General features: G+C 46.9%; 1 protein-coding gene across 1 annotated transcript in view; it reads left to right on the top strand.

The window, feature by feature from the left end:
- The first annotated feature begins 17,749 nt into the window (after positions 1–17,749).
- Positions 17,750–27,669, top strand: part of LOC144257578 (substance-P receptor-like) — a 91,773-nt gene continuing 81,853 nt past the window's right edge. Inside the window, exon 1 of the mRNA XM_077805562.1 lies at positions 17,750–18,180. Within this exon, the coding sequence (XP_077661688.1) occupies positions 17,750–18,180 (431 nt within the window). The remainder of the gene's footprint in view (positions 18,181–27,669) is intronic.

Below are 27,669 nucleotides of genomic sequence, written 5' to 3'. Positions count from 1 at the left end.
AGCACACTATTACTGAAAAATGGCTGACTTTCTCATTTTTACCAAAAATTCTAAAATCAAACAATTGGAATAAATCAATCAGAGCAGAGTATATAGAGCAGTATAAGCAAGCCATTGTCTGTATGAAATTTAGTTTGTACGGACTTTGCTAGTGCTTTTTATGTAGCCTGTTGTAAAACGAGACAAATATCTAGTTGAGTTGATGTACCCCTTGGAAGACCTCTGTGTACCCCGGCGGTACCCATACCCCTGGTTGAGAACCACTGGCTAAAAACAACTGTGTGTGTTTGGTTAGGTATTAAGTCCTAGTCCTGGATACAAAAGTACAATGAAATCATTTTAGTGCCTCCAATAACCTAGCATGGCGTTAGAGGGCGTTGGGCTGCTGGGGTACCATCTTCTGGGGGAAGTTTAAAAGAAAGGCTCTGACCACTTTTGATCATTGACCTTTCTGCAAGAGGTGTACTAATCAGAGAGGCCTATCCAAATTCCAAATTACATTCATGCTTGGTTATACTCTGCCCTCTTCACTTTTACCACAGGATATGGCATTCTTCACTTCCTGTCCTAACTGGTGCTCAGTGCTGCTGCATCCTCTTATACAGCGACTGCATTCCAGCCAGGGTGGCCGCACTTCAGTGGTCTCTAAGCACCAGCGTGGCGAGTTCTTTGGGATCCTTTGCAATTAAAGGCACAACATGAATCCAAGACGTTGTTATCCATAATTATTAATCAGCCCAAAGAGAACCAAAGGAAGAAACGACACACCAGCTCTCATTCTCCTTTCAAGCCTGTGCTGGAACCTATGATGGTAGTTTCTGTAGCAAATGCCTTCCTGAACTCTCAGGCAAAGTGACTGGAGCTGCTGCAATGGGGCAGGAAAAGCCCTGATTGTAATTGATAGCATTAGTACCAAAGTGCATAAGGACCTTCTGGGAGTGTTTTGTACCACCAGAGGCTCTCAGCATCTTGCAGGATCAGGTCCTCAGTATGAAGGGGGAGAAATCACTCATTTCACAGGAGAAGTCATGAATGGTGCTGAACACAATTACACCCCGGAGTTAGTCCCATTGAATTAGTTTTGATTTCAGTGGGAGCAGGCCCATCGCACCTCTCTAGGGCCCTGATCAAATGCATCTGTATTCATAAAACATTTGAGTACATGCTTAAAGTTATGCTTTCCTGAATACAGATGGGCTCAAACACCTGCTTAGGTGTGTTGGGGCCCAGAATTAGCCCATACAGTATATGCCAAAAGCATTTTACTTTTTTACTTATCAATGTAAGTAGTGAGAATGGAACGTGTTGGGGAAAAAAAGTCCTATTACCGGACACACGACAAGGAGCTGACTCATGGGACAGACGACAAGCGGATGTCCTCGATAACCTTATTTCAGAGACGGCTGTTTAAAGCACTGATTTTGCACAACCACGCGCATGAATTAGCTCCACTGCCTACCAGAGAACAAAATTGCTGAGAATGGTTACCATAGTGGCATTTCAGTTAACAGAGCAAACTTCAATTAACGGGCAGCTGGGTTTATGCTATGAAGATTTATGCTTCTTTATTGGATAATAAGGCCAATTTCCCCCTTTTTAAAGCAATTTAAAATTATGAGGTTTCAGGGCCCCCCGCACCTAAGAAGAGTGACTCAACCTTTGCCTTTCTATAGTACTTTTCATTCAGGGATCTCAAGATGCTTTATAATGTTATTGAATTCTAAGACAAGCCCCCATAATATAGACCAGGTCCAATAATATTTCCCTTAGTGGATGCAGCTCCATTGAAATACATGAAGTGGCATCCACCTACACAGAGTCTGTGTTTGAAGCCAGGTGTATACCTCCCATCCCTGCACTATTTCCCTCTGGTCTCTCTATTCTCTAAAGCAGCGTTTCTCAATGACCAGTCTTGCAGACCGGTCCCGGTCCCTGAGATCTCCCTGATACAAATTAGGAAAGCAGCAAACCGGATGAGAAACACTGCTCTAAAGGACTAGAACATGCCATCTCCTCAGGGAAAGGAAAAATGGAGAAAAACATAACAGAAGCAAGCCTGACTCACCTGCTGGGAGACAGGCAGGTATAACAAAAAGCAGTCACTTGCAAAACGGTCACTTAGGACAGTAAAGTTTCAGCTCCGACCAATTTGAAGGGTCACCCCCAAAGGCATGCTGGGAAAAATTGTTTCTATGAGAGAGCAACCCTGCAGTGGAGAGGGTTATTATGGGACAAGCAATCCTGAAGAAAAGGAAGTCTGGGAATCGGTGGTGTGTTTGTGTTGTGTGCCATAGCTGAGGAAGTGAGTTATGAGGAGAGGCTGAGGGAACTGGGACTGTTTAGTCTACGGAAGAGAAGAATGAGGGGGGATTTGATAGCTGCTTTTAACTACCTGAAAGGTAGATCCAAAGAGGATGGATCTAGACTATTCTCAGTGATAGCAGATGACAGGACAAGGAGTAATGGTCTCAAGTTACAGTGGGGGAGGTTTAGGTTGGATATTAGGAAACACTTTTTCACTAGGAGGGTGGTGAAACACTGGAATGCGTTACCTAGGGAGGTGGTGGAATCCCCTTCCTTAGAAGTTTTTAAGGTTAGTCTTGACAAAGCCCTGGCTGGGATGATTTAGTTGGGATTGGTCCTGCTCTGGGCAGGGCGTTGGACTAGATGGCCTCCAGAGGTCCCTTCCAACTCTATGATTCTATGATTCTATGAAGTGGCTTACTTATGTGTTTTATTTTAAAGCAATGGTTCATGGTGTTGATGAGCTATTTGCAGACAGCCTGGTAGGAAAGCATCCACTCTGTTCTATAGTGTTCTTTTTGCTTGCATGGATCTCATTGGTAGCAGCAAGGAGAAAAACAACCAGTAGGGCTCGTTCAGGTTGGGGAAGGTAGGATATGTTAACATGACAGCACTAAGTTATAGGGGGTGAGCAAATGCCTTGAATACAGTAGTTAGAGCAGATGGGGAAGTTCCTGACTATAGAAAGATCAACAACATAGCAACCCTACATTGAAACACAGAAAAGACCTATGGGACACACCCAACATCTTACCTATTTACCTGTATTTACCACCAGTAGCTCAGTGAAATGCCTGATTAGATGGTATTAATTGTCCTTTTTATCTGACAAAGGAGTGCAATGAGATGTTGACTGCAGCTGATACTCCTTTAAAATTCTGAAAGGCATGAGAACTGACTTAGTTCCCAAATGTTACACTTTTGTCTTGGGAGCTTAGTTTGTGGTTTGGAACCAGTGGGGCTGGAAATCATTAATCCTGAATGGACCTAGATCAAGTGAGGAAGAAGAGAGCTGCTAGTAAGTCCAGACGGCTTAATAATGTCATTTACTTTTGGTTTCCAACGAGAGCGAGGTGAATAACTGATTCCTCCAGTTCGCTGGCAGTTCTGAAAAGTTAACCAGCCAATCTGTTTGGATTCAAGGAAACATTTACTTTTCAGACACTTTTTAACATAAGAGTAAAGGACAGGAAGTGATAGAGACTGATGAAAAAGCAGCTACCACCATATCTCCTTTCCAATCTTTAGCCCCATAGTTAGGGGCACTTTCCTAGGATGTGGAAGATCTGGGTGCAATTCTCAGGTGAGTACCCTACCCGCTGAGCTAAAATCCTTCAGAGCGGCGCTCCTCCTCTGGTGGTTTTGTGAATGGCGCTTAAGCCCTCAAAACATTTTGGCCCAAAACTATGTGGTGATTTCATGTCAAATTTGAGACTAGTTTCAGGTCAATCAAAACGATGTTTTTCAGGAAACAAACAATTAGTGCCAAGTTTCACCCTGCTCCCTTTCCAAGTGGGATTTCAACTTCACCTTGTATGTCAGAGTCTTGAAATCAAAGCCTAATTTTTTTTTAGCCACTGTGACTTTGGGATCATAGGACTGGGAGTAAGATCCACAAATGGGCAAAGCTGCCTATGCTGGGAATCTGTGCAAATCCTGTATCTCGAGAAGATTCTTTAGAGACTTATGCTATGGCTTTCCACCCAAATGACAGATCTACCTATCAACGATCCATCGCGAAACCTATGCCCACAATACATAACTTCCTGCGACTTTGAGGGAACATGACAGAGATATATGTGCGGGCAGAGGTGTTGAAAACATATATTGCTCCTTTTAGAAGTACAATTCCTAATTTGTGCCTTTGATAACCACTCTGTTACCAACAACATTCTGCCATGCTCAGGAAATCCATTAAATGGACGAACACTGCTCTGAGCTATGCATGGTACAACATGGGGAGGATGCTGTTTTTTATACAGAAAACAGGATTGGTGTCTTCAAAGAGCCTTGCAAACATTGAGTAACCCTGCCGGATTTACCATTTCTCAAAGCAATATGTAAGTCTTTTCCCACCCAAAACACTTGCTTAAAGTATTTCCTTTCGACACAATCACAAACAAAGGAAGTCACCACTTCCTCTGGCAAAATTACCATCCAGCCTACATACAAATCAGATGCCTTACCAACCAGCCAACTTAACACCCAAACACACGGCTCATCTCCAGTAGGCTTCCTCTCATAGCCAGCGTACAATTGCACTTCTTTAATTCAGATCTCAGGCTTTTAAGATACAATTATAGCTCACGAAAGCTTATGCTCAAATAAATTGGTTAGTCTCTAAGGTGCCACAAGTACTCCTTTTCTTTTTGCGAATACAGACTAACACGGCTGCTACTCTGAAACCTGTCATTATCATTACAGTATTTGTATTATTGTCGCACGTAGGAGCCCCAGTTATGAACCAGGCCACCATTGTGCTAGGTGCTGTATACACGCAGAGAAAAAAAGACAGTCCCTGCCCCAAAGAACTAACATCGGAAGTAGCAGTGACAAGACCCCTGTTAGGTAAGTGTCGGTAGGTACCACGACTCTTAACTCTAACCTTCACAGGGCGCATTTGAGTTTGTTGTGGATGGCTGTCATGCCAGAGGTAGAAGGGAGTTTCCTGTGGATGGCGCGAGTGCACACGGATGTCCTGGTGGATGGAAAGAGGTGTGAGTTTTGGCTAGTCCGCACATGCTGGGGAGAATGACTTCTCCTCTGACCCCTAGTCCTGCTCCGTCCAGGGCTGAGCGGTGACTCAGCAGCAGGGCCGCGAGGGAGGCCTGCACGGGGACCGCCTGTGCTGCACGCAGATAAAGGCCCTTGCCCTCCAGGGCTGTCTAGGCTGGCACCAGGTCCGGGGCGAGGGCTTGGAGGCGCGATGGGGTAACAGCAACACTTGGAAGGGTTTTAAATCAGCTCTCCAGCCCTTGCTTGCTGTCCCCGCTCCGATTTCTTGGCAGTGCTGCCACCCTGTGGCACAAGTGAAAGAGCAGCATCGGCTTGAGAGCCTGAAGCAGCTGCAGACTCGGCAGCAGTAGCCTGTGCCAGGCCCAGGGTGTATGAAAGCCAGTCCGCAGCCCTCTGCCCTCACGTATCCTGCTTTCCAGGAAGAGGGTTAACCGATGTGGGGCTGAGGCACACAGTATGGGGTCCCCCCTCCCACTTTTTGGTTGTTTGCTTAAGCCGTCAGCACGTTGCTTTCACTTGAATTTCAGGCGTACTGGGGGATGGATTGGCTCCTGCGCCACTGAACGTGTATGAAGTGAATTGCAGTGGGGGTTGGTTGTTACATTACCACAGTGCCTAGAAGCCCCAGGCTGGACCAGGACCCCATTGCGCTAGGTGCTGTACAAAACACAGAACAAAATAACAGCCCCCTCCTCCCCCCACACCCATTGCAGATCTCTTACCGCTGGGCACCTTGTCACCTCGCGGCCAGGTGTGGCACTGAGGCGACTCCATCTTCGTTTCCCTCACCACACAGCTGTGTGGCCCTGCTGTGGTCGGTCTCTCCTCAGGACTCCAGCCCTCCAGCCAGGGCATTGATAATCTCACTCCTCCCAGGATAATACATAGACCCAAGGCCAAAGTCCAATGCCCACTCTGGGAGGCTTTCCTACCCCTTTTCTGGGGATGGTAGGGGACCTAGACCTGCCCTCCGCTGTGGGTTCCAGTCCAGGGACACTGTGTTTAAGCAGCCAGGACCTGCTCCTCAGAATCCCTCACGGCTTTCTCCTGTCTGTCCCCAGGCTTCTGTCCTAGGAGGACTCCTCCAATTCCCTCTCTCTGAAACTCCCACTCCTGGTGTAAATTCCTGCCTATCTGCTACAGAGGAGACTCCTCTCATTACACCTCTTTGGCAACCACCCCCACCCCCAGCCCTGCAGCTTTCTTATCCCAACTCTCAATGACCCAGCAATTAGCCACAGTGAAGGCAGTAGCTAGCCTACCTGTTAACGCCTTAGGGTTTACTGCATTGTAAAACTGGGACTGTGGGACTCTGGCTTGTGGACTCAGTTTTTCCAAGCCTGTGATGGAGCATCCACATTGCACTGTAAACTTGGGTTTACAATTGCTGGGCCCGGGTCTCACAGCCATGATAATGTGTCCGTACTGCACTACACAGACCTTCTGACTTGGGTCTGCAGCTTGAGTTGCATTCACGCTGTCCATTCAGCTGACCCATACCCCTTAGCAGCATCTTAGGACCTGGTGTCACGGAGTCCCCGGGCGATGCTCTGGAACGACTCCCTGCAAAGCCAGTCAGGACTCTGGGGGAGCCTCCTCTCCGTGAGCAGACTGTCTTCAGGGCAAAAAGCTCACATAGCTTCCACCTTCTTGGGTCTGACCTCAGAGCATTCAGCATCCCCTTCCACACCATGCGCTTCCCCACAGCAAGTCCACACAGGCGGGGCTCCTGGGGAAGCCAGAGGGTCCTGCACCCCAATTCCGCAGTCAGACGTGACTCTCAGCCAGCCAGTAAAACAGAAGGTTTATTAGATGACGGAGACTTTATTAGATGACAGAAGGTTTATTAGATGACAGGTCTAAAACAGAGCTTGTAGGTACAGAGACCAGGACCCCTCAGTCAGGTCCATCTTGGGGGGCAGGGAGGCCAGAGCCCCTTCCTGGACCTCCCTCCATTTCCCCAGCCAGCTCCAAACTGAAACTCTCCAGCCCCTCCTCTCCTTTGTCTCTTTCCCGGGCCAGGAGGTCACCTGATCTCTTTGTTCTCCAACACCTTCAGTTGGCACCTTTGCAGAGGAGGGGCCCAGGCTATCAGTTGCCAGGAGACAGGGTGTCGGCCATTCTCTGTGCAGACCCCTGCACACCTCTGTCCCTCTAGGGCTCTGCAACAATCATACACCCTTATCCCACCACCTAGATACTTAAGTACTGCATAGGGGAAACTGAGGTACCCGCACAGTATTCAGAGCAAACATTAAGAACATTCCCACTTTGTCACACCTGGGTCCTGAGTTCTTGCTGGCCTGAGTCAGACTGACTTGTGTGTGTGCACAGAAAGGGGCTTGGACTCAGACCTGAGTCAGAGCCTGGGCTCTGTGTGTAGTGTGGACAGACCCTTAGAGGTTGTAGTAGGATGGGGTCTATACATACCATCTCACTGCCTCGGAGGGTACACCTACAGTCAGATAAAAGAGCTGCGGCTGGCCGGGGAGAGCTCACTCGGGCCCTTGCAGCGTAAACATTTGGGATCAGGCTGGAGACTTGGGTCTGGGACCCTCCCAGCAGATGGACATATTCAATCCTCCCATTAGCCAGACTGCTTGGTTGAAGCTGCATCATGTAGCCAGTTAACTCTGCACTACTGTTTGGCTTTAAAGGTGCCCTGCATAGAAAAAAGGTAGGATTATGCCTCTTTTTCATGACGTATAAAGATGGTCGGAAAGGTGTGCATTTTTAACTCAAACCTAAGATTTTCTGCTCCCCTTCCAAATGTTTTGAGTCGTGTGCACTCCTGAGAGCTCTGCAGATCAGAGGAGGAAGGTTCTGGAACAGCTCTTCAATAGCAGTAGTGGAGGGCAACCAACCTAATAGTTTAAAATGGAGCCTGATGAATTTATGAATGGGATGATCGGATGGGATTGCCTGCGATAGCCGGTACTGCGCTCCATGACCTACGCGGTTCTTCTGAGTCCTAGCAAGCACCTGTAATAAGGACATGACAGAGAAGTGCTGATAAGGCCGCTCTTTATTTCCTGGCTTCAGTCACCTGACATGGGTCAGGATTGCCAAAGTTTAATCCCACTGTCGAGGGACAGCTGTCAGTAGACATTGATTCCAGTGGTTACTATTGGCAATATTACAAGTATCAAGGAAAAGAAGTGAGCGAGATGGATGAGAATTTTCTTCAGATCATTAAAACCTCCTATGCCTATTGAATGCAGATCTGAGTAACACTTCGGAGTCTTTTTATATCCCAGGTTGGGCTCCCTTGGAAAATAAGGGGCCTGTGTTTGGCTGTAGTTCTGAACATCTCAGTACCTTATGCTCTGCCCTGTCATGATAGCATCTGGCTGCACCACGTTGACGAATCACTTTATCCAAACATCTCTCCATGGTAGGGAAATCTCATCCTCATTTTACAGATGGGGAGCTGGGGTGGAGAGTGGCTAAGATGTGGTCAAGGTAACACAAGGAATCTGTGGCGCAGCCAGGAATTCCTAATGCAGGTACCTCAACCACAAGACCATTCTGATGGTCTGAAGATAGAGTTCAAGCGGGGACAGAGCACTAGACCGGGACCAGGACATCTGGCTTCTGTTTCCGCTTCTGACACGGTGTGACATTAGGCAATTTGCTTCACATTTCTGTGCCAGCTATAGAATGCGGATGAGACTTGCCCTCTTTTGCAAAGCACTTTGCGCTCTATGTGTGGATTGCAAATGCAGGAAGCCCATTAATATCTCTCTGCATGAGGACAGTCTAAGTTTTCTTTCCCTCAGTTTCATCCCATTAATCTTATTTACACCTCCCTGTTGCATCCAAGCTGATTTTTCACCCTCTTTGGGGCTTAGCTCATTTCAAAACACTTGCATATGATTATCCTATTCCCGTTATTCATTGCCTCTTTGTTCAAGGCAGTATTTCTTCTCCGAAGGCGGCTCCTGATTGACATGTTCCCTAAAAGAGAAACCATCGTCAGGCACACCTGAGAAGTCTTGGTTAAGAGGGGATTGGTATGCAGAGTTGGACAGATGCCTGGAATGATCAAGCCCTGTTAAACAACTTTGGACTGGCATTTGGCACATACCTGCAACCAGCTGCAGCGTCTCGACACTCAGGGCCTGATAACTTAGAGTGAATTGTCCAAACAGCTGACTGTCCAAACAGCTAAGTTCAATGTGTATCAGAATGCTGAGCTTACAGTATCTTTCGTCTTGAGACTGACCTTCCCCCAGCTCCATTATCCACAGCAACACTTCATCGGCACTATGAATTAGAAGATCCATTGGACATCTGTTCCATTAATTGGCTTGTGCCAAGATAGCTCTCTACAGAATGTTCTCTAGCATGTTCCCCCCCCCGCCCGCCATCCAATATTAATTGGAGCTTCTATCCATTCCCCTGGGTGCACCTTCCACCACTCATGATTTGAACTAACTGGCCAGATTCTTGCCTCTGTTTCATAGGTTTAAACCTGGAGTAACGGAACTGAAGCCAGTGGAGTGACACCTGTGTAGAACCGGTGTCAGTGAGAAGTCCCCCTTTGGACTTAAAACCAGTCTATCTGTGAAAGGAACATGAACCATAACCTTTGCAACATCAGGCAAATCCCCATAGCTACACATTCTCCTGGTGAGTGAAAAGTGACTGCACTTATAATGGATAAAGGATAAAATCTTCAAAATTAGCCATTGCTTCTTGGTGCCCAACTCGAGATGCCTAATCTTGCAGAAGTGCTGAGCAACTTGTAGTTGCGTGATCTGGGAGCTTAGCACCCAAACCAGGCACTTTAAGGTGTCTCAAGTTGGGTTACCAAAACTGGAGGCACGCAAAACACTGCCTTAGTTTTAACCTCTCTGCCTCTCTCTTCCCCTTCTTTAGAGCAATCTCACCTACCTGAAGGGGTTAATGTTTGTTAGCACTTCGTGCACGTAAAGCGCTGTATAAATGTCATGTATTAATCATTATAGCGTCCCCTGGTTAAAATGTCCATCATTCAGGTTCAATCACTGTACACGGTCTTCACTAACAGAAGCGATCTGTGAAATGGTTACTGTCGTAGAAATGGATTTGCACTGGAGCAGAATATGAGAAACCAACACGATGGGTAATATAAATAACACCAAAGAGTGTAATTGCCTCTGTGTACGATAACAGACGGATATCAAAATGGCCTTGGCTGGTCATTGAGCCAAGACGGCTGGCAACAAACAAATTAAACTACACTCCTGATACTGCAGCACATTTGGTTGCAAGTATTTCAAGCAATGAAGCGATACCTTGTTGTTGTTTTTTTAAAAAAAGATGCACTCTTTTTTCTCAGGTCCCAGTCAGAACATGACTGGGACCTGGACAACATGAAATAGACAACAAGAACGGAATTGGTATTCAGTATCCATTTCTTAAATAATAAGGCACGAATAACGCAAAGCACTGTAGATGCACTAGGTAAATTGCAAGGGATGGCTATAGGGAAGGAGAGAAGAGGTGTACTAATAACAAAGCAAAGATTTAGGAGCGCCCAAGTCCTAATCCCAATTTAACACCACCCTGCTCTGACACTAAATCCAAATGTTCACAAGCGCCTGTCCACTCGCTTTGGTTGCCCAACGTGAAACACTGAGGGCTTGTTTTTTGCAAGGTGCTGAGCACCTATAGCTCCCAATGACTTCAGTTGATGTGGCAGGTGCTTGGCAACTGAAAATCAGGCTGTAGATGCCTTAGTTTAGGCCCTGGAAAAATGACACCCACAGCTAGTGGATACTCGGGATGATGTCCCTGCGCATCAATTTACTCACTGATAAAATTGGGACTACATGAAGACAGGTTAATATTTGTAACATGCTTTGAAGGTGAAAAGTATTCAGCAGTATATCCATATCTGAACAGTGTAAAAGCAGCTATTTGCAGTTCACTCAGCATATGAAAGGCTTCTTTCACAGCAGCTACCTAGCATAAACCTTTAACAAATGACAGAGGGCTTATGAAATGAATGACTTGACAGACCTTAGTTAGAGTGGCACTAGGAGATGCTGTTGTAATGTTAATTTGATTTCTGCTTTTGATGCGTTCTACTTGGATACGTCTGCTGTAAAGTGCTACTTTGAGAGATGTTTGGTGCGTGGTAGAATCTAATCTTTAATTGTTGCATATAGCAATGGTTTCATGGTTGAGTATTCCTATTGTAGTCCTCAGGGCAGACATGCTTTGAGCGGAGTGTTATTTGTATACTACCATCACTTAAAACCCCCCCATGTACTTAATGACTCTTTCTCTTGCTTTCTAAGGACAACTGTAAAGCATAAACTGTCCACAATGAACAAATACATTGGACAGATCAGATTTGTGTGGTATCCCAAATATGACAGCTTAGTTTTGCATGGAGGGAAGAGTTAATGTTGAGGTTCCCATTAGATATTGCCACGTGTGACACAGCAGTTCCTAGGCAAAGGGTCCCCTGTTCTTTGCAAACTCTTCTAACCTCAGACCTGACAAACTCACTGCATCAGACACATCTTACAGGATATTTATCCATAAAGAGTAACATGTAAGGTATCTACAGAAAGCTCATAATTTGGTAAGATTCATAATCATTGCAAGATATATGTATGGGTTATATTTAAGGAATAATGCATTTATACTGAAAGTATGCGTTACAGACTTGGAGTAAAAATTAGTCACTGCAGAGAATATGTCTCAGTCATGTCCCATTCAGGAAGGAGACAGTTGTCACCCCACGCTGTTTAGTTGGTGATGCAACACAATGCTCAACTCAGTTGTTTAGCTTTTCCCAATCCCAAGACTTTCAATGCAAATCCATCAGAGGCAACTGAAAACAATTTATATCTCTTGAAGATAAAAAAAAAGGAACATTACATTAAGACAGGAGTTTGTGCTGTCTATGCTTAGAATCAAAAGACTGTTTCAGTATAACAGAGGAGGGAGAGATACTGTGAATCCTTTCACTGAGGAGACACCTTGAGAAGTAAGGTGTGCTCATGAAAAATTGGATCCTGCTTCCTGTGAAGCCAACCAGATTTGCAACTGAATGAACTTTGGCGGGAAAAGCCTACTTTATTAGACAGGAAATGTGACTATTAATAAGTGTAGGCCCAGGTTCACATTTCACGGTTTTGTTTTGTATTGTAAACTTTTGTTTCCATGCTCTCTCGATTCTAGCAGAATCTCCCTATTCTTTCTTAAATAAACCTTCTTTTGTTTTTTTATAAATGCTCACAAGAGCTGAGGCTTGCACGGGAGTGATGGTTTAAAGGTTGAACTGGGACACACTGCTCCTTTGGGGTCAGAGATTCTGGAGTTTCTGTGGGTAAACAATCTCCAGGGCTGTATATCACAAGAGAATAGTTCAAAGGAACTCCTTTCTTGTTGAAGAGCAGTGATATATTTGCTATATGCCTGGGGTATATAAACCACAAACACAATAGTCAGTGTCAGTGTAGGCCACATAGAAGAACCTGTAAAAACTCTTCAAGAGTCTCTGTGCAGGAAAAGGCTGTGTTCAAATGGGTCTGTTTTCTATAATTTGATCACGTACTGGAGGGAGCAAAGGTATCTTATACTGCTGTGTGCTAACAGTTAATCCAGTAATACACTACAAATGCTATTTGCTACTGTAGCTCTAATGCTGGTTAGGAATTCAGAGTAAAATCTGAACTAGGAGTCTTACAAGTAAATACTATGTTTTAAACTGCAGGTGACTATTTAAAATTACTTAAATGAAACAAGGGTTGAGCTAATGTATTATCATGCTTATTAAAGAATAGCCAGTATATTGAAAAACCATGCTGGGGAAACAAAATGTACCTGGGATTTACATTAGTGCCTGATACTGCAATTTTGATGATTAATAAGTTCTTTTCGTCTATACATTTCCAAGTGCTTTAATATCATTCTCATTTTACAGATGGGGAAATTGAGGTACAGGACAGTGACATGACCTGCCCAAGGTCACCCAACAAGCCAGAGACAGGAATTAAACGCAGGTCTCCTGAGTCCCCATTTGGTGTCCTATACATTAAACCACACTACCTCCCTTAACACATATATGCTTTGCTGAATCAGAGACTCAGTTCTAATAAAGCACATGTCTAAAGTTAAGTACATGTTTAACTTATTAAACCCCTATTCAGCCATCTCACTGTCTTCAACTGTACAAGTTCCAGAGTAGCAGCCGTGTTAGTCTGTATCCGCAAAAAGAACAGGAGGACTTGTGGCACCTAAGAGACTAACAAATTTATTAGAGCATAAGGTTTCGTGGGCTACAGCCCACTTCAGTAATGATTTGCCAAATCTGCCAGCAGAACTATATCAGTATACTTATACCAGTGTAGTTCTGCTGGTAAATTTTCCCATGTAGACAAGCTCTAAATGGCTCAGGATTATAGATCTTAATGGCCGATTGAATTTCCACATAGACAGATAACAAATCAGAGTACAAACCACAGTAAAAAGGAAGCAATTGCCTCCTACCCAGATGCATCAATGTGTTTTGTTTACAACCATATTAGCAGACAAAACCAAGGATAATGTGCTGAAAAGGCTGTAAGGGAAGATCGGTATAAAGGAATCCGGACAATATTCTTTTTAAAAAACCTGCTTTTATTTTTAGTAGCTATGAGCAGGTAACATTCAATACACAAAAATCCAAGTGAAATCATAATCAAAGTCTGCCCCGAGCTGCATTCCTGTCATCGGGCTGACATGGTTAAGGCATGGGGGGTGAGGGAATATCTTTTATTGGACCAACTTCTGTGGATGAGAGAGACAACTTTTGAGCTACACAGAGGTCTTCCTCAGGTCTTACATTGCTCTGGGTAAGCTTGAAAGCTTGTCTCTCTCACCCCCAGAAGTTGGTCTGACGTCACCACCTTGTCTCTCTAATATCCTGGGACCGACATGGCTACAACATTGCCAACAGTACGAAGGGAGTGATGGGGCCAGCACAACATCTGTCTGCCTTTGATCACCCTAACCCCATGCAGCAGGTACCCATTCGTCACTGGCTGCCCTGGAAGCAGTCCTTCTGTGTGAGATGGAGCAAGTTTTGAACCCACCATGTTGGGAATTGTAGTCAAACCTCAGTCACTCTGACCTCACAATACTTCAGCATAACTTGCATGTCAGCTCACAGCTGATTTCTAACAGTCACGCTTTAATAGGACAATCGGCTGGCTGGTTTTTCTACAGGGCCAGATTCTGCCACCCTTACTCATCACTCACACGGAATAGTGCCTTACTCTGCAAATAGTCAGTCCCACTGAACTCAGTGGCAGGATTTGTGGAATCAGGTATTACTCTGAGAAAGGGAAACAGAGCATAGATCATAGAGCCAGGTTCTCTCTTCCTACACTGGTGTCAACCAGGAGTAACTCCATTGAACGCAATGGCGCTTCACCAGTGTAAGGCCAGCATAAGTGAGAAGAGAATCAGGCCCCCTAGAGTGATTCCAGATACAGTCTGTGTAATTGGGATCAAAATGAGGCCAAGAAGAACGAACAAATAGTGAGCTGAAACTAGAATATTGTGATTTCTTTGTAATTTCAGGCTCTCAAGCTTCTTTATGATGGATTTAAAGGTAAGAGAAGGAAAAAAGTGTTGATTTTTAAACCATCCTATATTCTGTTGGTCAAAGCATGTCTACAATTGCTTCTAGGAGAGCATTTACTGTGACTTTTTAATGGATCATGACAGTAATGAATTAACGATGACTTGGTGCTTGCCCATGTCTCAGTGTCGCCTCCTTCCCTACCAGCTTTAAAAAACAACCTGTTAGAAATACACTGCCAGTGTGAATACGATGCTGAATGTGCTTGTTAAATCCAAGAGCAGCCCTTACAAATGTAAAATCATAGATTAGCTGGGCTTGTTTTAAAAATATGGACATAGTATTCTCCTCCCCACTGATATCCGTGTGTGTTGTCTGGGCTGGTCTAAATACTATTTTTGCACAGATTTCACTTATCTGTTTAGAAACTGATATAGTTACATTGGTACAAAAACTGTGTATAGATAAGGCCTTACTGTGATTGCTGAGAGACTGGGGAAATCATCAAAGCCAGTCTGGGGGCAGCCTGGCTGCTGTGTATTTTGTACACATCTCTACAGAGTGCCTGGCTTGTTGAAAATGGACTATTTTCTCCAGTGAATTCAGTACTTGATACTCTGGTTTGGCATCTCTGGAGACGGAGAGCAAAATGCCACCCCGGTGGAATTCTACCTGCTTACACTAGGCTTGAATTTGCCCCAATCTTCTATTTACTTCATTACTTCTATTTACTATCAGAGGCAGTGTAAGCTCCTCTACATTGGCAATGGCAAACTGAGGCTTCTAATGAGGGGAACAGTGCTAAGGACACTTCTCCACTGTGAACATCTCACACAGGCCACCAAGCAGCTGTCTGATGAGAATGTCTGGATATCACCGTATGATGTGAGTCAGATTCACACTGGGTGGAAAAATTCCCCATGAAGTATCGTTTGCCATCCCACTGCTTCTCGTACAAGAGCCTGGAGCAGGGGAGATAAACTTCTGCTGCCATAGGCACAGCTGGTGAGTTCAACAAGCATCCATACCCATATGGGCAATGTCTAGCTGCAAACTACACCCAGGTATGTGGCCAAGACCGGTCAGCACCAAGCCAGATACAGAAAGGGTCACTCATGTAAAATACCAGGGCAAATCTCTAGATAACTCCAGCAAACTTGGGGAAAATTTGGATCAGAGTCGTATCTGAAGCCAATCTACATTACACACCCAAGTGGGTGGCTAAAGAGTCTACAGGCTGGTGGCAAGGCAGAGGGAGAGCACAACAGAAAGGTGTTTATGGTACATCTTCCATAGCATGGCACTGGGCAAACAACACAAGCAAAGGTCATATCGAAAACACCAGAAGCCTAAATTTGGTCTGTTAAAACCAGTTGGACAGGAGAAAAAGCTGCAGAATCTGTGCTTGCATCTAAAGTGTGGGCTGCAGCTCACTGCTCTGCTCCCACTGCCCTTGTGTCCCATACTTACCCACAGTGTGCGTTAACCACTGTCAGTTGGGGAGAGTAACAACACCCTTGCAGAAGCTCTGCACAGGTCAGAGCAACAGGCCCCATCACCCACGCACTGGGCACGTACCACGTCCGTTCCCAGAATCAAGACCCCGTACAATGCAAGCAGGGATGCATGTGCAATCCCCACTGGGCAGAGGGTTACATGGGCTGCACCCACTCTCGGAATTCTACCGGCCAGAATCACAAAGGAGCCCCAGATGCCTCTGAGCCCGGCCTGCTGCTGAGATATCCCGGTGCACAAGCTATCTCTGCTGCGCACCCTGCAAAGAGAGGCACTTGGCCAGGCAGTCACCAGAGAGGGCCACTGTGTGCTGGATCCAGACCCTTCCTTTGGGAGGGACAGATTGATGCACAAAACTCACTCCCTGCATAGCCTGCACGCCTCCCACGCCGCCTGCACAGAGATGAATGCAGGAAGCTCCCCTCCACATCCATGCACAGTGCACAGAATAACAGATGTAGGTGCAAGTCTCCCTCGCCCCCCAGGGCACAGGGCCTCTCTCCCTCCACCCCACAGCCGCCTGGGTCCATTGTTGCCCCTTGCAATGGCATTTGCCAAACTGAGCTGGGAAAAGGCAGCTCCGGGAAGTGTCAGCAGGAGAACAAGGCAGAAAAGCTGCCTGCAGCCTGCATTGAACGGGGGGGGGGGGGGGGCGGGGGTGCACCAGCATGCTCCCGCCTGGATCTAGCTCCGGCTTTGTCTCCCTGCGAGGCAGGCTCAGGAACCTCCAGCCCGGACCCTGCCAATTCCAGAGCGGCAACCACCGCTTCTGTACCCCGCCCCAGCCACGAGATTCCCCTGGGAGGGTCCCGCCTGCCAGGGCTGCCCGTGGCGGTCACATCTGGCCAGCTGTTGCTACCCCTCCCCACCCCCCCACCCCCGAGAGGGTGGCAGGGACCGGATTTAGGCGCAAGCAAGCCGGTGGAAGGACCCGATTTCAGCCTCCCGCCTGCATCAAAACCACCCCAAAACAAAACAAACAAAAACAAACAAAAAACCCGGCTGGGGGGAGGGGGGCGCCCCGATCCAGCCCCATTTTGGGTCCCGGCTCCCCAGATCCCGACGCCTCCAGCAGGATCCCGGCGGAGCGAGCTTTCCCACGCGTCCCTGGCCGCATCCAGAGGTGATGCCCGCGCGGCCACATCTGCCCAGCTGCTGCGCCGCAGCTGGGAGGGAGGGTCCTGAGCGCCGGCTCTGCCCAGCGCTCCTGACGCGTGAGCGGTGCCTATATAAAACCCCTCTGCCGCCCAGCCCGGGCTCCAGAGCTCCCGATCTGCGCCGGGAGACACCTTGGGCTGCCAGCTGCTGCCCGGGCTGCGACCGGTGCAGAGAAGTTTACACCGGGGTGGCTTCACTTTCTCCCCGAAAGGGCGGGGGCTGGGGGGGGGTGTGTGTGTGGGGGGGAGGGGGGACACAGACTCACCCCACCACCTTTCCCTGCACATAGCGGCAGCTCGATCAGCGGCGCAGACAGCTGCAGAACAATCGGGCTCCAGAGACCGAGCCGACAGATGTGCCCCACAATTCCAGATGTACCACAGCTGTAGGCGACCCCGCCTGCCCAAGCCTTCCTGACCAGCTGCCACCTGGCCCCGGCGGGCTAGCCTCCTCGCAGAGGGCTCCCCGCGAATGATCCCGGCGCGGCGGGGAGCGGGGAAGATGGACGAGGTCTTGTACGCGGGGGAGAACATAGACTCTCCGTTGTCCCACAACGCGTCTGCCAACGAATCCGATGCCAACCAGTTCGCCCAGCCCGCTTGGCAGATCACCCTCTGGGCCGTCGCCTACTCGCTCATTGTGATCGTGGCGGTGGTGGGGAACATCGTGGTGATGTGGATCATCCTCGCCCACAAGAGGATGAGGACGGTGACCAATTATTTCCTGGTGAACCTGGCTTTTGCAGAAGCCTCCATGGCCGCCTTTAACACCGTCGTCAATTTCACCTATGCCATCCACAACGAGTGGTACTACGGGCTGGTCTACTGCAAGTTCCACAACTTCTTCCCCATCGCCGCCGTGTTTGCCAGCATCTACTCCATGACGGCCATCGCCGTGGACAGGTGAGGCCAGGAGGTGGGATTGCCAGGCCGCACGAGTTGGCCTGGGGGGTGGTGGTGGTGGTAGGAACGGGCCCAACGACAGGCTACAGCCACCACACCCGGTTTCCAAGCATGGGTGGATTTTTTTGTTTTTAACCTGGCCCTTGCTCCCCTTTAGTCAACGGGTCCTAGCACACAAGGCTGCAGGCAGGAGCCTATAAAGACCCCCGTCTATAATTCTGCAGCCATCCAGTTTCCAGGCTCTGGATGGAGCTGGGAGAGGGTGGAAATCAGGGCATGCAAAAGAGCTGGTCCCTAGGGCATGACAAAAAAAAAAGTGTATTTATTATTCAGTTCCCGAGCTTTTGGGGCTCTCATCCTTTAGATGATAAAGTTCTGTAGTGCAGGGGCTCTCAGCCTTTCCCCACCACTGTCCTCCTTTCAGGAGTCTGATTTGTCTTGTGTACCCCCACGTTTCACCTCACTTAAGAACGACTTGCTTACAAAATCAGACCTAAAAATACACAAGTGTGACAGCCACACCATTACTGAAAAATTGCAGACTTTTACCACATAATTACAAAATAACTGAATTGGAATACAAATCTTGTACTTACATTTCAATGTACAGTATATAGAGCAGTAGAAACAAGTCAGGGTATGAAATTTTACTTTTGTACTGAAATTGTACTTTTGGAAGGGACCTCAGGAGGTCTAGTCCAACCCCCTGCTCAAAGCAGGACCAATCCCCAACTTTTGCCCCAGATCCCTAAATGGCCCCCTCAGGGATTGAACTCACAATCCTGGGTTTAGCAGGCCAATGCTCAAACCACTGAGGTATCCCTCCCCCTCAAGTTGAGTTGATGTACCCCCTGGAAGACCTCTGTGTACCCCCATGGGCACAGGTACCCCTGGTTGAGAACCACTGCTGGGGTTCCTTCTGCTGCCTTAGCATCCTGTTGATCTCTTCCCTACACACACAAATATTGCAAGAGAGATAATATTTTAAAAGAGCACTCAAGATAAGGGTTACCTCCTCCTCCCCCCCGCCCGATAATTCTCTCCAGGAGAATGCTGTTAGCTTAATGAAAAGGGTCTGTTTTAATTGTGCCCCAGAGAAGCCTGTGGCTATTTTCTTTTTTTTTTTCAGTCAGAGGAAATCTATAGTCTTGCCCTCTACAATTTCACTCACTGTCTTAATTAATTTTCCTGATTTCCTCATTTTAGATTAAAATCTATATTTAAAACAGCATGGTATAATCCAATTACGTGAGATATATTTATAGTTGAACATGCATGAGACAGCTGTGGGCCAGATACTATAGCTCTTAACCGGTTTCCTGATTTCAGTTGGAAATTGCCTGTGTAAAGACCTCCAGGATTTAACCCTCTGCTTGGCAAAGGTGCGGTTCGATATTTGCTGCTTTATATTGTTCTGAGATGGACATGTGGAAATTTTAGAGCTGGGTACAAATGTGTTCACTAAAGGCAACTGGGTTGTTGGAATAACGTTACTTTTATTACAAAGTTGGGGATGGAAAATGCTATTTTCTATCGCTGTTCTGTTTGTCCTGTGACTTGTACAGCTTATAGTGAGTGATAGATACACCTGTTTTCTCTGTGGCTTGCCAGCACATACCAGCATCTCGCTCACATTTTGTTCTCAGAACACAAATTCAGCAACCAGCCAACTTGGTGCTGAAGCAAGGAAGCAAATGTCTAAACTGGCGCTTGGGGTTTAAATGTAAGTCAGTGGAGGGATGAACTGTGATCTAGTGGTCAAAGAAAAGGACTAGAGGTTAGGACTTCTGGGGCTGAATTGGGTTTTGCTGCTCTTTAGCAGATCTTTTCACTGATTTGTTATGTGGCTGAGGGCAAATCACTGAGCCTGTCTCTGCCTCAGTTTACTCATTTCTAAAATGATGATAAATTTTATTTGTTGGTACCTCCTAGAAAACCTTGTGGTCCTTTGCTGACACTTGGTATTTAAAATTCAAAATATAGAGAGTGGTGTTCTAGAATTTCCCTCTTTCTGGTCTTTTTCCTCATCTGCATGTTCTGCAGTAATTAGAAACGAGATTGAGCGAGATCATTTTTTTGCTGAGGGCATTTTGGCTAACGTGTTAGAATTAGACTGACTTGAAAAGTAAAATGCAAACTGTTAATGGAAATTTCTGAAGGCAGTTGACAGTGATGTCATTACTCATTCATCTACAGCTTGTGAAATGTAGCTTAAGATTTGTTAGCTTGTTTCTAATGACAAGGGGATGGGAAATCATTGACAAGTTTAATCTCTTTATCATGCCGGGCTTGAGAGCGTGAGCCTGTTTCTCCTCTCACTTACACTGGAGTAAATCCAAAGTAACTCCACTGAACTCAATGGAGTTACACTGGTGAAAATAAGAGGAGAAATCAAACCCCACATGGTAACGCCACCTGCAATTACGAAAACATTACTCTAAGGCAGTGGTTTTCAATCTTTTTTCACATGCAGATACCTAAAAAAAAAGTTTCAGAGTAACAGCCGTGTTAGTCTGTATTCGCAAAAAGAAAAGGAGGACTAGTGGCATCTTAGAGACTAACTAATTTATTTGAGCATGAGCTTTCGTGAGCTACAGCATGAAGTGAGCTGTAGCTCACGAAAGCTTATGCTCAAATAAATTGGTTAGTCTCTAAGGTGCCACAAGTACTCCTTTTCTTTTTGCTAAAAAAAGAGTGTGAATGGAGGTGTGGGCCCCTTTGGAAATCTTAGTCTGCGGACCCTCCGGGGTCCATGCACTACAGGTCGAAATATCACCCATCTATGGTAATGACAACCTTTCACGGACCCCTTAGACATAGTCTGCAGCCACCCAGGCATCTGTGGACCACAGGCTGAAAAGCACGGCCCTAGGATCATAGTTGTTCTTCATGGAAAATGAAGATCCCATTGCATTTTCCATCAAAGTAGATGGGTTTTGTTTGCCCTGAGATCCTTGCCCAAATTCCTCCCCCGACCCCAAATTCACCCCAAATATTGTGTAGGTTCCGCTCCATCCCAGAAGGATCTGTATTTCAGGGGTGTTGTACCTATCCAGCATCACTGTGGAAAGAGATCCTTTGGGCTGCAAAGCATTCAAAATGCTCTATTAGTAGCTTGTTTTTTCAGTTAGTGCAGAGTTCTCAATAACCATTGACTGCAAGGATAACTAGTTTGTAAAGCGAATCTTCCGAAGGAAAACCTGAAAATCCGCACTACTTGCCAATGAGTATTTTCAGTTAATGGAACACAAGTAGGTTATTGCAGGCCTGGGGCTGGACATCTGTTGCATTAATATTCCAGACTTTCACGCACACAAATACTTTAGAATCTTTTCTAGACCCACTTTTGTTGGTGAAAGACAAGCTTCAGAGCGCCGCAGAGCTCATGTTCACATCCTGAAGACGAGCTTGTCTCTGCCACCAACAGAAGTTGGTCCAATAAAAGAGATCACCTCCCCAACCTTGTCTCTTTCATCTCCTGGGACCAAAACGGTTACAACAACCCTGTGAACAATCATGGGGTCTTGTCAGTTGCTTAATCAAGCACTCAGACAGTGGATCAAATTTTCAAGAGCTCCTAAACGACTTAGCAGCCTGCCTCCCATTGACTTGCAATGAGACTCAGGCCATGTCTACGCTTGAGAGCTTACCATGAACCTAACTGTGCAGTGGCAGGGGGTCTCCAACGACGGGGGGCCTCTGAAATGCAGCACAAATATCTGACCACCTGTCCCTGAGTCCCAGCCGGCGGGCTCAGACAGACAGGCAGGCTGCCTGCATGCCACGGCCAGAAGCAGCCGGCTTCTGGCACGTTTCTGCGCACCCGTGTGCTGCACCTGCCCCGGGCAGTGCACCCAGACCCGCTGTCCCTGGCCCCCCAAGGGGCACGCAGCAGGGCTAAGCCGGTTCCCTGCCCACTCTGCCTCCCTCCCTCCATGCTGCTTCACTCCTGGAAATGGCTGGCATGTCCCTGCGGCCCCGGGTGTGTGTGTGTGCTTCCACGCACTGCCCCCGCGGCTAACTGCGGCTAATGGGAGTAGCGGGCATGGTGCCTGTGGGCAGCAGTGCACGGAGACCCTCTGGACCCCCCCCCAACTTGGAGTCACTGCTTGGGGGGGGGGGGGGTGTGCGTGCAGGTCACTTTGGGAGCCACGCCACCCAAGGTAAGCACCGCCCCCTGCCCCCCTCCCACACCCCAACCCCCTGCCCCAGCTCAGAGCCTGCACCCTGCACCCAAACTTCCTCCCAGATCCTGCACCCCTCACCCCTCCTCCCACACCCAACCCCCCTGCCCCAATCAAGGTACCTTGCTTTATTTTCTATTACTTCCCATTACTTATAATATAGGAGGAGGATGAAGAAAAAAAGAATGAAAAACAGGGGGTGGGAGTGGGGAAGATAAGAGAATGTTATTTTTCTTGGCTGCTTCGGGGGGGACAAAAATGAAGCTACACACAGAGCCCCACTAACTCGAAATCTGCCACTGATCTGTGCAGCTGTAAGATCTCCCGTGTAGCCGGTCTATGCCGACAGGAGAGAGCTCTCCCGTGGATATCATTAACCCACCCCCCATGAGTGGTGGTGGCGGCTATGTCAGCAGGAGCATGTCTCCTGCAGACTTAGTGCTCTCCAGTCCAGCACTTCTGTCAGGGTAACTTATGTCACTCAGGGGTGTGTTTTTTCACACCCTGCCCCGAGTGACAGAATTTCTACCGACACAGTGTTAACGTAGACCTAACCTTAGGCTCTCAAGTACCTAAATTACGTTCAACAAAGGCTCTTGGGTTCTTAAGGTGCTGTTGAAAAGTGGGCCTGATAGCTTGATAAATAACAAATTAAATTTAATGTACAGAAAATCTAGTGCATATGGTATCAGTACGTATGTTCCTAGGTGTTGCATCACACAAGAATTGGGCTCAGTCAGTTCAAAGATAAAATGTCAGCTGAGGGAAAAAGAGATACTGATTAATGACAATAGGCAAATATAGTAAAGGCCGCAGTATTACAGAATAAGATGCTGATGGCAGTGAATTATCGGATTCGTTTGTTGATGCCAAATCTCACATGAGTTATTGTTCTTTGGAATGTGGACTCAGGGTGGCCCCTGTTTCTTTTTTCCCTTCGGTCGAGAAACATGGATAGCGCTGTAAAATCCCTTGTTATCTTGCGTTTGGATCGAACATCAGTAGTTAGATGAAATGGAGGGTTGATGAAAGCATTCAACTACTTTAGCCAGGTATTTCACTCCAGACTTGTGTGCTTGAGGAATCAATTTTGAGTGTGGTGTGGTGTGGTGTTTCAAGACAAGAGCTTATAGCGTGGGTTAAATTAAGTATCTCATTCCAGCAAGGCCTCGGACAAATGCTTCCCATTCAAACCGCAAACCTAAAGATAGTCCATGCAGCAAGGGTGAAAACATGTACTGGAGTTCCACGTGCCCTATAAGACTGACACAACCAATGACAGCTGTGTAGTCTCAGCAAAGCAGGGGCTGGTTTACAGCTAGGAAAACGCACTTGAAATCAACGTATTTACAGTAGATGCGGGGGGTGGGAGGGGAAGGGAATAAATACATAAAGAATTGAATGGGTTTATATTCCCCAAGTGGAGTGATTCATCTCTGTCAGTAACTTGGATATGTAATCTAAAGGATGCTTGGCGTATTAGCCATCAAGTTGTTCACAAGAACATTGCTTCACAAAAAGTTGAACAACCTATTTCAAAATGTGCCCTCTATAAATAATTTCTATAGCACACTTGCCAGAGGATGCGAAATTGCCTTCTAAAGAATGAACAAACCCAATGCCACAGTCAATCAGCAAACATTTTGCAAGCTGTTTATGTAAAATTCACACATAATAGAACTTAGGTACACCGAATCTGAAACTGGATTGTGCAAGCAGCTTTAAAAAAAATTATTTTACTTGCAAATATAGCGCCCGGTTTTTTCAGAGGTGCCAAATTTCTAGCATAAGTTAACAGGAGTTGCAGGTGCTCTGAAAAAAAAAATCAAGATATTTTCCACAGGAGATGATAATCAGCCTGAAGCACCACAGCCTTTACAGCAAGGCTAGGAGCTAATTGTTACAGCAGACAGGTGGCCTGCTCCTGAAAGGGGATGAGCGCGTTCTTAACCGCTGCCAAATTTAAGGGAATTGAGACCATTCAGCACCACGCAGGATTGGGCGGAAGACTTGCAAGGGCTCCACCGCTACCTCTCTACAGACTTTTGGTAAGAACCTGCTGCACAAGTCTGGTGCTGTGCAGCATTTCATTTCTATGTCAGTGGGAGCAGAATAGTACTTGCTAGCTGCACGGGCATTTCCCAGATTCCAGTTTCACATTCTTCCAGTGACGGCACTCAATACCAGGTAAATTGTTTGAAATGATAATTATAGACAAAATTATAAACACCAAGCTAGGAAAGGACAAGCCAGCATGGCTCCTGCCTAGAAAAATCATGCCTCTCTAATCTACTACTTGAGCTAAGAAAACCCTGGTTCTCCTTTACTCACTAGTTAATACAGTTTATTTTGACTTTTTAAAAGTCTTTGCAAAGTCCCTCAGAAACAACTATTAAGGAAATGAAGTCAGAGGGTGAGAAGTAAACTACCACCATGAATTAGAAACTGGCCGAGACAAAAGGAAAGAGTAGGAATAAGTATGTGGCATCAATGGTCAGTTTTCAGCACGGCTACAGGTTTGTAGCAGGGTGTCTCCAAGCTCTGAACTCAGATCAGGGTTTTGCTTTATTGGTCTGGAAAAGAGGTGAGGTGGCAATGCTTGCATGTGACAATAATTTGGATTCTAATTCTGGTGTGTTGAAAACGGTGTTAAAATTGTAAGCTATTTTTAAAATTCTCATGGGTTTTCCTGGGCCTGCTTGCAGGCTAGGGGACTTTATACAGAAGTGTGCAATCTAGGTCTTCAGCGGTCAGTTTGCAAAGAGCCAGCCTAGCTCACCAGTGGAGGACAGCAGGGAGGTAGATTTCCCCTCCCCCCCACTTAACTTATCATAGAATCTCAGGGTTGGAAGGGACCTCAGGAGGTCATCTAGTCCCACCCCCTGCTAAAAGCAGGACCAATCCCCAATTAAATCATCCAACAGATTTTTGCCCCAGATCCCTGAATAGCTCCCTCAAGGATTGAAGTCATAACCCTGGGTTTAGCAGACCTATGCTCAAACCACGGAGCTATCCCTCCCCGCAACTTCCAGATACTCTACAAGGAAGAACCTGCAATGGGAGGAAAATGGCACATTGCTAGTATCACTGCACTTCCTCTGACTGCACCTGTGGGGGTCCCAGCCAGACCGGCTTCCTGACTCTGAAGGTTTCTGCCCACGTCCTTGTTTTGACTAGCTGGGAACACAACCTGCATGCCCCCACCAATGAAAGCCAGGCTGGGGGAAACACCTGGTGAGAAAGGTATCTGTCGGTGGAGTCCCTCCACAAGCAGACAAGAGCTGCAGAAGGAGGTGGCTCATCTGCGTAGCCTCCAGAAGCGCAAGGACTTTATTGGCAGGATGTACCTGGAAACATCTGGGAGAGAGGATGCTAGCTGACTACAGTGGCACCAGAGGAGGCAGGAGAACCAGCTGCTCTACGGGGAGGAAACTGGCTGCTGGCTCTCTCGGGCAGTAGATGGTGCTGTCCCGTGTCCATTGAGGTGAAGAACTGGTATGCTGTACTGGCAACAGGAGGACAGAGGCAGACCCCAGTGGCTGAGCAGGAGCTGCCATCTGTCCCCAAGGCTGGGAGACTCATCGCCACCACACCCAACAGGAGGCAACATAGGGTGCTGGAGGTCAGGGACTGCCTTCTGTGCTGGTCAGAGGCATCCATCTGCTGACCTGACATCCTGGGAGATGTGCTGCCTGCCTGGAGCCCATGCCTGAGACATTACAGAACAGTTGCTGAGGCTCATCCATCCCTCTGGCCACTACTCCAGGCTATTCATCCACATGGGCACTGATGATACTGCCTGCTGTAACCCTGAGCCAATCAGCCATGACTACAAAGCTCTGGGAGTGAGCATGAAAGGGGCAGGGGTGCAGGTGGCTTACCCAGTTGAGGGTAAGGGTCCAAGCAGAGACACACGGCTGCAAGATGGTGTTGATGGGAGGGCTTTGGCTTCCTGAACCATGGGATGCTGTTTTGGGAAGGAGGTCTGCTGGAAGAGATGCGGTCCACACAGGGCTTAATTTGTAAGGAAAGAGGTGCCGGGACTCAAGCTATTTTTTTTTACATTCATAGCTGATGAAGAAAGCCCAATTAATAAGCACCTAGAGCATAACAGAGTTATAAGTAATAGCCAACAAATATTTGCTAAGAGCAAACCATGGCAAAACAAAGTAACCGAACACATTGCTTGGGCAGTAGCTGTGTATTTGTACTCAACTGATGCACTCTGCTTGCTCCTGTAGTTCTGTCTTGTGACACTCTTTGTGCTGAGTATCAGAGGGGTAGCCGTGTTCATCTGTATCCACAAAAACGAGGAGTCTGGTGGCACCTTAAAGACTAACATTTATTTGGGCATAAGCTTTCATGGGTAAAAAACCCCACTTCTTCATCTGGAAGCGTGTTGGCCGCTGCTTCCCGCAGCCTCCATTGGCCTGGGACAGCGAACCGTAGACAGTGGGAGCCACGATCGGCCGAACCTGCGGATGCTGCAGGTAAACAAACTGGCCTGGCCTGCCAGGGGCTTACCCTGATGGGCCATGTGCCAAAGGTTGCCGATCCCTGTACTAGCCAATGTACTATCCAAAGAATTGCAGAACCATCAATGACTATGCAAGTAACTTCTTGTGAAGTATGTATACTTCACACCTCTGTCTGCAGCTGATTCTTTAGGTTTAGGTTAGTGGTTCTTCTTTGACAGGGCTACTGGCTTAGTGGATTGGGGGAAGTTGTAGACATGATGTATCTTGATTTTAGTGAGGCTTTTGACACAGTCCCATGTGACATTCTCTTAAGCAAACTAGGGAAATGTGGTCTAGATGAAGTTACTATGAGGTAGATGCAAAACTGGTTGAAAGACTGCACTCATAGAGCACTTATCAATGGTTTGCTGTCAGACTGGAGGGATGTATCTAGTGGGGTCCCATGGGGGTCTGTCACTATTCAATATTTTCAGTTGCTTGGATAATGGAGTGGAGAGGATGCTTATAAAATTTGCAGATGACGCCAAGCTGGGAGGGGTTGCAAGCACTTTGGAGGACAGGATTAGAATTCAAAAGGACCTTGACAAATTTGGAGAATTGGTCTGAAATCAACAAGATGAAATTCAATAAAGACAAATGCAGAGTACTACCTCTAGGAAGGAAAAATCAAATACACAACTACAAAATGGGGAATAACTGGCTAGGCGGCAGCACTGCTGAATAGGACCTGGGGGTTACAGTGGATCACAAATTGAATATGAGTTAACAATGTGATGTAGTTGTGAAAAGGTTGCTGTCACTCTGGGCTGTATTAACAGGAGCGTTGT

The sequence above is a fragment of the Eretmochelys imbricata genome, chromosome 26 (genome assembly GCF_965152235.1).
Source record: "Eretmochelys imbricata isolate rEreImb1 chromosome 26, rEreImb1.hap1, whole genome shotgun sequence".
In the NCBI taxonomy this organism is placed as follows: domain Eukaryota; kingdom Metazoa; phylum Chordata; order Testudines; family Cheloniidae; genus Eretmochelys; species Eretmochelys imbricata.
The sequence above is the reverse complement of the archived record's forward strand: the minus strand, read 5'-3'. Positions and strand labels throughout refer to the sequence as shown.